A 10,724-nucleotide genomic window follows, 5' to 3' on the forward strand; every position below is an offset into this window, starting at 1 on the left:
TGATTTCATATAACATGATGCTTTTTTTTAAACTATATTTCCCATCATGTTCAGTGATATCGATGGATCTTTTGAAAGGAGAGAGGAGGAGGAGGGGGGGTTGGGTGGGGGGGGGGGAGGGTCGGAGGGAGCAGATGTACAGTTGGGGTGTTCTTCTGGAATATACACTGATATGTGGGACCTGGGGACATGATGGGAAATGCATGGGTGGGTAAGGTGGAAGTGGGGACGATGTGTTCAGGGGTGGGTGGGGGAGTTTACTTCTTGGCATTCAGCACTGCGAGGGCGGCATCCACCTCCTCCTCTGGCTGCAGTGGATGCCACTGGGCGATGGGGCGACGGGGGTTCGCCAGCATGTCGGACCAGTGTTTCAGCCCGGCCCCCGCGCTCTTGCTTCCCACCAAGATCTTCCCAATGGCATCGTTCTTGCCAATCTTGTCATAATCCAGCACTGTGATCACAGCTAGGATTTTCTGGGAGAGAAAGCATCACAACAAGGTTCAGAATGCCACGATGATTACACGGAATATGGGGGCTGGAAAGAAGTATTTCAGTTGATGGTGCATCATGCCCAGTGTTTGGGCGTGCAGTGATCCTATTGTGGAGGCTGGTATCAGCAGGGGCTCTGGTTGGGTGGTGGGGAAAGGGACTTGCTTTATGTGGATTCAAAAATGCTCAGTGTCTTGCTTACTTCTATCTTCATAAATATTGAAGATTAGATTGTTTCTGCATTTCACATTGTAAAAATATACATTTATTACCATTTTTTGATAAAAATATGTTTTTTGCATGTTTGATGCTGATTTGTGTGCCACATCAACAATGTAGAAAACCACTACATGCCAGTATTCACCCATTCACACGTACTGTATATTCATACACTGATGGCAAAGGCTGCTCGACAGGATCTAAATCAGATCATGATGGTTAAGCCTTCAGGAGCAATTTGGGGTTCAGTATCTTCGACATGTGGAGTCGGGGATCGAACCGCCGATATTCCGATGATTGGCTGACCCGCTGTACCTTGCTCGGGTCTGATCAGAGGCTATCTGGCTGAGGTCTGAGCCAGGTAGCCTCAGCATATATACTGTATGCATGGCCATGAACAGAAAGTCTCAATGTTCCAGCAACAGTTTAATGTAAAAAAATACACTTAGGTGCTTTCTTGCTGAGAGTTAGATGAGAAGATCGACGTTATATATTGTTTGTTTCATGTGTACAAAAAACACCAAGTGAAAAAACAACAAGGTTTGGTGCTAGTTGGACGATAGCAGAGACTTCCTGGATTTTCTACTGGTTCAAGACTTTATGCTAAGCTAAGCTAAACTGGCTTCTGGCTATAGCCTTATATTTACCGGACAGACGGACATGAGTGTGGCACAGATCTTCTGATGATCGAACTCTCGAGCAAGAAAGAAAATAAGCTTAATTCCCAAAGCGTCAAATTACTTTAATAAAGAGTCAAATATGGTGTAAATAGCACAAGTAGAGAAGAGTCATGAAGCCTTTAAACTGTCTCAGTTTTGTTCGTTATACAGCGATATCTTTCTCAAATCAGCTAACATACTCGCTAAACTCAAAGGGTGTCGTTAACTGAGCATTTTATTGCTCATGAATTCCCAAATCTACCAATTAAAAGATGATGAAGTGACAAAACAATAGAAATTGGTTGCATATACAGGTGTGTTCCCATCCCCAGCTTTATCTTAAAGAGACCGCCGCCTGTGGCGCGTAAGGGTATCATTTGTGTCCATATAATTGCCGGATGATAGATTGCTTGGTAGGGCTCAGTTGTACTGATCTGGGTATACAATTGCCTTTTTACAGTGATTAGTGAAAACTATTTTTACCTGTAAAAAGGGCTTTTGTACACCAGTGCTTCCTTCAGAACAGCACTTTTATTCCTGTGGGTTTCCAAGGTAGTCTTTCCACCCCTGCTAGCTCCTAAATGACGTTAACAAGGTGGTCCATGTCCTTACCTGCATTTGCTCAAGAGGAATCTCAAAGCTGAAGGACTCATTGTAATACGGGTTCAAAGTGTTCTTCTTCACTGTCGTCTTCTTCTTCTTCAGCTTCTTTCCATTTTGCAGCAAGTTAATTTTTACGTAGGGATCTGAAAAAGAAAAGGAAGGAAGAAGGCAAGAAATCGTGATATAGCAGATAAAAGAAACGGCCTAACACGTGCATGTTTGGGTTGCAGTGCTGCAATGCACCAACAGATGGGGCCAATGCTGAAGCCGAGGCGGAACGAGAGCTGGTGCATGGCAAGCACTGCAGCGTCAGCACGTGAGCAGAGCAGGAACGACCTAATGGCTGCACTCACAGGCACGTTCCTGTATTCACTGCAGTCCCACTGCAAGCATCCAAATGTCACATTAAGCTGATGTGTTGTTGTCAAATTGTGCACGCTGAAACAGTGTCAAGTGCGATGGCGTGATAATGAAACGCAGTATCTGATGCTCGGCTCTCTGTGTGTATACCTGACAGTCCTCCCACGTCCATTTTCTTCAGGTTCTTGGCCTCGAGAATGCAGATGGTAAGTTTGCCAGCAGTCGGGACGTAACGCAGAGAGATGCAAATGTCACCCAGCTTCTCCGGCTGTTAGGGGGAGGAGGAGGGATGGGGAGAGAAAGTTAAAGGAGGTCTCTGATGTACAATACACTGCACACAAGTACACTGCACAAATACACAAACTGTCCCTTTGGAATCACATTTTAAAGACACATCGTCAATACAAATAATTCCTGCTGCATTTACTTTTGTCTTGTCAGCAGAAATTACCGGTATATCCTTAAGTACATCTCGTTGCTTAAGGTGGCTCTGGGGACGTTTGATTGATTAAAACCTGTTTTTCATATTCTGGTGCAACATAATGGTGAATACACATTACAGGCTGCATGGCTACAGAGGAAGCAGTTGATTAGAAAAAAAAAAAGAGTGTCCTTCAGCCCTGTGAATCTCATTGGTAAACCCAAGCCCCCTTGTGCCCGAGGGTATTTTTGTATTATGTCATCAGCTGAGTTAGCTGTTCATGCTGCTCTATATGAAGAAATGTATTTCAGTATGTTCAAAACGTCTTTTACAGTTGGCAAAGACAATTATAAGACTTCTATCGGCTGCTTTTAGACTGTCACTATATGTCAAATCAAGCAGTTGCAGAGCAACATTATCATTCATTTGGAGTCTTGTTGATGGCCATCTGGTGAATGTAAGTCATAGTCACTCTCTTTTAGCTCTCTTTTGATCTCCATCAACTCCTGAGGAAAATCTGGCTCCCAATTAGCTGTTAACTAATCGATTATGTTCGCCAGCTAGTGGCTATCTGTCTGCCGTTTGGCGCTGCTGAGCAGGAAGTACACAGTCATTTTTTTTAGAGCTTGTTTGTTTTGCTGAAAACAGCTGCCTGCTGAGGCTGAAATAAAAAAACACTGTAAGAGCAGTAACAGTGAACCAAACAACAGCTAAATAATGAGCCTAAAGTCATAATAAAGCTCCGCAAAGTAGAGCGGCGCTGCAGGTTCAGGTGATAACTCTCTATAGATTCATCACTAGGAGCGTCCCCTTCCACATTGTAAAGCTATAAATGATAAGCTTGTCGATATTGGCCTCAACTAGTAAAACAGCCATCCCTCCAACATCAGTGGAAGTAATGGACTTAAACAGCAGCGTGGTAAAAGTAACACAAAACACGGCGCGACTCTTACCTCTTCTTGATCTGCGCTGTCCAGGTCTCTCCACTCCTCAATTGGCTTTGCCAGGTCAAGGGTGTTCATGGGTATTTTAATCTCTCCGATGACATCATGTTTAGAGAAGCGATCAAAGTCATAGACTGACATGACCAGAGACTTTCCTCCCATCTCTTGGAATGGAATCTGGAAGACGGAAAGTATTCCCATTTCACTCATCAGTATCGTTTCTAGGAGGGTTTTTTTTTTTTCTTCCTTGCAGCATCGTATCAGAATTATACAGCAGCATGGGTTGTGACTTTTACGTGGGGCGCAAAATGGCTTTACTAAATAACATGCAGCTTCAGCAGAACTAAAGGTGTTGGAATTGTTTTCTATAGAGCTGTGTCAGCAGGCAAGCTGCACCAGAGGTGGCCCTCTCCTTTAATTTGATTCCCGACCACATTCTCCTTGTCACAGACACCTTTGATACGTCTGCTGGCCAGAGGAATTTGAGAAAAAGTACTCCGATTCAAAGTACTCGCAGACATCGAGAAAGATAGGAGGAGAGATTCACCTTTAACAGGACTACAGATCAAACAGCTGGGCGTGCATGTTTTTTTTAATAAGTAATAAGAAAAGGGGTGACTGCGAGGAGTTTCAGCTTACCTTGAAGATAAAGGTCTCATTGAAGACAGGATTGAGCGTTTTCTTGTGAACCTTGGTGTCGTACTTCTTCTTCTTGTCGGGGAGGACGAAGACCTTGACGTAGGGGTCAGAGGTGCCGCCGCTGTCCATGGAGAGCAGATCAGCTGCTTGCAGGATTCCCACAGTCAGCTGGGGAGGCAGGAAGTACGCCATTAAAAAGTCAGTGAGCATTTCTCCGGCTCACGCGCCATCACTATGCTCATTCTCTTGTTTGAATGCTTTTTTATATTTAACCGTGGGGAAAAAAAAACAAGAAAATGTTAAATAAAGCACTCAAATTCTTGCCTTGTTCTCCTGGAAGTCGTAATCAATGGAGTACTGCAGCTTCCCGAGCTTTTCTTTCTCCTTCACTTCCTCCTCTTTCTCGTCTCCAGTCAGTCCAGGTTCCACGTCGTCTTCTTCATCATCATCATCCTGTTGTTTCTGCACACGGACAGAGGGGGGGAGGGGGGTGGGGGGGAGGCAGGCGGCAGAAGAAGAAGAGTGAGAGGGCGTTTCTGAGGTGGCGGCTCGTGCTGAACACTAAACCTCGGGCATCAGCAGTCGGGTTAGCCACAGCACCTACCTGCCACTTGCCCACGCTCACCCCGGTGTTACTAGTGCAATCTGTTCATCGATGACCACAGTTGCAACTTGACTTGATTTCGCTATTTCTTGGGTGACACCATTTGCTGTTTTCTTTTTTTTTTTTTCTTCATGTGCATTACATGTATGTTAAAATCTGCTAAAAGTCTGGTGGAATACGCAAAACGTTGTAGAAATGCCATTGGAAGAGAACTCTGTGTTATTGTTCAAAGAGCGGAGAGAGATAGAGAGAGAAAGAGTGAGAAACAGAGAGAAACATCAGAATAAAAACAGTCATTATACAGGGGGTGGACAGAAAAACAGGAACACCTTATAATATACTACAAGCTAACACAACAGCCATGCAAAATCCTCTGGAAGTTCTCCATTTTCACTCATTAAAAGGGTGATTTTCAAACATTTTCAAATCAATCAATATGACCGTGTAGCTGCCTGTGATTGGGATATTACAGGGGGTGGACAAAATAATGGGAACTTTACATGAAACGGGACTTTGAAGGAACTGCAACGCGGTTACACAGGCAGCTAAACAGGCAGCTAAACAGGCAGCTACACAAATCCCAAATATGACTCATGCCAAATGACTCATGAGTCACATTAACTTGTTAAAAAAGTCTACAAAATCGTGTTGGCATATCCCACACAGAGGAATACTGCATAAGCAAAGATGAGCCAAATTCACAAGAAAACAAACTGGAGGACAATATGGGATATATTCTCAAAAACACCACAAAGTTCAGTCTTTTTGACACAAAAGTGAACACTTCAAACTAGTACTTACTGCAGAGCTATTGCGCTCTATTGCACTATACTGCAAGGCGTTCTTGTTATATTGTCCACCCCGTGTGCAGCATTTCAAACACAAGCTGTCACAAGAAGCAGAGCGTCCTCCCTGAGAGGAACTGAAGGACAAGAGCTGTGAGGAATAGATTTGTGATCCTATCAAACTCCTGACGCAGTGATTCCTGAACACTTTTCTTGAAAAGCTCTCAAACTCCAACTAATAATGTAAGCTGTTTGACAAACAACATAACTGTCTGCCGTTCATCTCCTCCTGACATCCCAAAGTGTCATTAATGTGTTTACACTGCCATTACTGATTGAACTCCGGCCTGATTATTGTAGTTAACTGAATTGCTGGAAAATTCCCCAATTTATTCCAAACAGAGTCCAATTTTTTTCCCAGCTGATACTCTGATGTGAATTATTGTGATTCTTGATGAAGTTCTGGAACAAATATCAACAGTTTACTGACAGTTAACTGCTCCCGAGATAACTGATGAAGAAGATAAATCAATCTTGCCTTTACATCTCACACTCAGTGACTCTTCAGTCTTTTCGTCTCTTTGGAGGCGGTCGAGACTAATCGAGTTAAAGCAATTTGCTCTGATATGAATAATAAAGTAAACTTTCATTTCTGATAGTGTATGAAGCTGGATAACATCTCAGTATGGCCTACTTTCCTATGGCTGTCTTCTTGAAAAAACACTGATGTCTTCGTAAGACTGGAGGGTCCAGCTACTCACTGATGAGCTGGAAGAGGAACAGGGCACACACACAAATAATACACACACCATCACACCCACACACACCACACTTTACTGTGCACCCACCCACACACACACACACGCAGACACAGACACACGTTTGCTTACATGCAAGCTCTCATGCATGCTGAAAAATGCACTCTCTCTCTCTCACACACACACACACACACACACGCATTCTCACACAATATCCGTACATCTTTATTGTCGTAAATGCTTTTCATTCAAGCATGCCAGGCCACACAATGCAGGATCCACGTTTCTTTCTGATGGCAAATGTAAAATGAATTACCTCATAATTTCTGAAGACGGATAAAAGTAAGTTTTTTTTAAACCCCTCCGACAAATGTTTATACACGTGTTCTGAGTGAGATGTACACATCCATGGAGGGATCATGCCATATTGAGAATTTCCAGCTGATCTCAAGACTTCCAGTGGGGGTTCAAAGACAAAGACATGGTTTGTCTGAATGCATGCCCTTCGGTCAACTCAATGGGGTAAATTGCGAGCTCAGCGCTGACGTTTTTTGAGAAGACCTACGTGTTAAAACAGCCAGTCGATTGTAGCTTTAACTTTGCGTCAACTGAAATCGGGCCGAGTCAAGCGTGGGCAAACATTCTGGCCCACCATTTCTCCTCAGTGAGACCCGAGTGCTTCAGGGAGAGAGGGGGGTCAATGACTGTCACCTAGTAATGTCAGCAGCATGGGTCATCCAGGAAAGTTACTCTCAAGTCAAGTTGTGGCCATTCAATGGTACCTACTGCAAGGGAATATGCTGGTCTTTGTCAAGAGACACAAACAGCTTTATCTGTCGTGGAACTCAGAGCGTGTTTGCACAAGTGGGGCACAGCATGTGAATTTCAGACCCACGTCAATGTGTCTCCGGAGAGAAATTGTTTGCAATGTGTCAGTTTTTGGTTGCGTTGCACAGTCGAAGCCTGTCGTGGTGGAAACATGCTCGAAGCTCTCAGTTAAGTAAAGTTCCAGCTTATTATTTGACAAATACCCAGCTTACCCCTTGCACATGCATGTTAGTGATCTCTAGTGAGTTGCTGAGTGCACTCGTCATTCAAAGGCTCAACCATAGGATGAGTTTCATGTTCATATCAAACCATAGACACTTAAACACGGCTTTGCTCTGTTGTTTTTTTTTTTTTTGCCAAAAAAAATTGCAATCTCTGGATATTCAAGACATAGCAGTTGCTGCGGCATATCACGTCAGTGGATTTTGCGAAGCAGCTAAATCGCTCCCATAGATTCCTCAAGCACCCGCAGCACCTAAGCTTGCAAAAAACTAAGGAAGCCATAGCACTCATTGTCATCATCACTGCAATCCAACCCCTCCAAGCCCAAGCCCGCCACCCCCCACCCCCCCACACCCTGGTCTGCGCTTACTCAGAGCGGCCAGATAGGGGCGCCGCGTGCTATCAGACCTACCGTAGGCCGAGAAGTCCACCACAGTCAAGATACACGGAGCACACATAAGACACAAAGCAGGAAGGAGGAGAGCAGAGACAAAGGAAGAGATTGAACTCACAGCAGACACCAAAGAAGTGTAATCACAGCAAATGTAGTCAGCTACACTGTAGGGAGCGAGGAAAATGACAGATAAAGAAGCCTCCTCATTAGCACAATTATATCTCGTGCAGCAGGGACGTCGGGTTTTAAAATAGCTCCACTTTTTGATGTTTTCTTATTGTACTTTGTCAAATAATCAATCATGTATTTGGAAAGAAAAAATTATAATTATAGGCCCAAAATCAACGGCATTGTACTAACTACTAATTTTCATAATTGCTCTTTAATGACTAGGAAAACAATGGTTGGGCTGAATAGATAAGAGTCCTGTCATTTTCCACTCAAATCCCGAAGCAAAAGTGAGAGAAAGAGCAACAATAACATTAACGACAAACACATTAAACAACAACAACAACAAAAAAGAAAGAAAGAAAGAAAGAGAAAAATGAAAAATAATAATGGTGGATTAAGAATGTAATTAACACCTGTGGAGAATACACTGACTGGGTTAGAAAGCCATCAAAGACAAACAGCGTGTATATAAACGATATGTAATCTAAGAAAATTTCAAACAGGAAACTTGTCACTAGAATAAAATGTGTAACACGAGGACTGCTGTTTGTTACATGATTAGCTGAGTCAAACGTATCACTATATGCGGGTTTTTCTCTCTATTCCAGTATAAAGCTACACTCTAAGCCCCACGGCTGTTAGATAATAGGCTCGCGAACAAGTTGACCGTGGTTTGCAGCTTTGTGTACAGTGTGGGTGTAAATCCCCTCGGCCGTGATGCGACACGAGGAACATACCTCTCCCCCTTTCAGGTTCTTCATTCCCATGTCACCCTTCCCCTTCTTGCCCTTCTTGTTCTTCTTCTTCTTGCAACAGCATTTCTTGATGATGCAGAAGCAGCATGTTAGAATGAGTAAAGCAGCGACCACGGCAATGGCAATGATGGCCCAGGACGGCACTGAGGAGAATATACAGACCGATGGATAGACGGCACATCCACACCCAGAAAGAGAAGAGAGAAGCAAATACTTTGACATTTGACCAACCAATCATTTAGCCTACTCCATGTCATGTCCTGGGCCAAATATATTTAGTATGAGGTGCTATATTAGCAATTAGATTGGGTGAAAATTAGATTTCTCTGCCATTAGGAAGGGCAGCCAGTGATCAATACTGAATAAAGACATTATGAGGCTGCCAATGCCTGCAGCTAAAGAGAAAATCTAATTCCAAAACATTGCTTAGAGTCACATCAATACCAGTTGGTTGATCGGACCAGGTTTAGGTTTTGTCTGTCACTCACGTGGGATCTTGTCGATTTCATTCAGGAACTTGTTTTTGATCTCGTCGAAGGCATCGTTCTTGTTGACCGGTTCGGTGGAGTTGTCAGCAGAGACTAATGCGACGGGGGCTGGAGTCACAGTCAAGGCACTGGCCCCCGTTGGGTTAGCAGCGACCATGGGCGTTGTCTGATTCCTAAACAAGTTCCACTTCTTCATTTAGGCTGCACACACAGTCCCTGGAGAAACAGCATGAAAACAGTCATTAAGGGAAGCCAGAGTATCCAACCATCACTATTTCCCACTTGTGTGTCAAAATTCACATTGCTGATATTGACGGTTAGTGGAGGGTTGAATGATTCAGCCAATTTTCAAATTTTTTGAACCATTTGAAAAAGAAAAATCACACGCAGGATTCAAGTTGGTTGATATATATTTTGGAGACTAAATAATTCATGGAAAACACACAAGTTCTGAAGTTCATAATATTGCATTAAGGCACCAGATAACAATCAAAAGAGGGAATTATTTACTGCCTACTTCCAAAATTAGACCTGTTCTAGTTTCTCTAACTTAAACTCCTTCATGGATGATTAAGGTTTGGTGAGTTACATGTTAATACAGCTGTTTTAAGACATCTAAATTAAACACCACTTCACCCTCAGTCTTCTGAAAATTCTCTAAATAAGTAAAAAGGACCAAAAAGTGGTTGAACACTGAATCCCAAATCCATCCTGATAGTAAGTGTGTATAAATGTTAGTCACTTTGACATTTTTTTCTCCCAAAATAGGTAATGAAATGTGATTTGGGAACACTGGAATAACAGATTTCCTGTATCTGCTGATGCTATCGAGAGAGTTTATCTTCTAAAGGTCCACGCCTGAGCCATTCATTCTTTCTTCTACGTGCACCTGCAACAAGAGCAAACACAGCCAGACAAATAGACTGAAACTGGTTTGGCTGGTCTTGATATGTCTCCTGTTCCATGGATACAAATGCTGGTGAAATAATGGATTTTTTTTCCCCCTTTTTTACATTAGGCATGTTGTAATTGAGAGATTGTTATTATAATTATATTATAAGATAGACCTGAGAACAAATTACAAATAAACAATGTCACAAAAGGACAATCCAATTTCCAATTAAAATATGCAAAAGCATTATTCAAGATATAAACAAGCTTGAGTCTTCCAACGGAATGAGTCTCTAACTTCAATTTATTATGCAGTCCATTCAAGTTGTGAGGTGTAAAGTACAAAAAACAAAGATGTGGAGTTAAACCCCAAAACTTCATTCAAATCATTTGCATTTCAAGTTAAAATATTTTTCTGACACAAACACCCCATGGATATCATTTAGTTCTTGCTAGTTGAATGATAATAATAATAATAATAATAATAATAATAA

At 42.6% G+C, this 10,724-nt stretch overlaps 1 protein-coding gene across 1 annotated transcript; it reads right to left on the minus strand.

Annotated features, from left to right (window-relative positions):
- Positions 1-257: 257 nt before the first annotated feature.
- Positions 258-9,535, minus strand: LOC306709136 (synaptotagmin-2-like; the record flags this gene model as incomplete). The annotated part of the gene is made up of 8 exons (XM_079177180.1): positions 258-473; positions 1,980-2,113; positions 2,481-2,598; positions 3,705-3,872; positions 4,335-4,502; positions 4,659-4,796; positions 8,834-8,994; positions 9,340-9,535. The coding sequence occupies 8 exons, from the start codon at positions 9,533-9,535 to the stop codon at positions 258-260; spliced, it is 1,299 nt and encodes a 432-aa protein (XP_079033306.1).
- Between the last annotated feature and the right edge of the window lie 1,189 nt (positions 9,536-10,724).

This window comes from Pholis gunnellus, assembly GCF_910591455.1.
Source record: "Pholis gunnellus genome assembly, chromosome: 2".
Taxonomy (NCBI): Eukaryota; Metazoa; Chordata; class Actinopteri; order Perciformes; family Pholidae; genus Pholis; species Pholis gunnellus.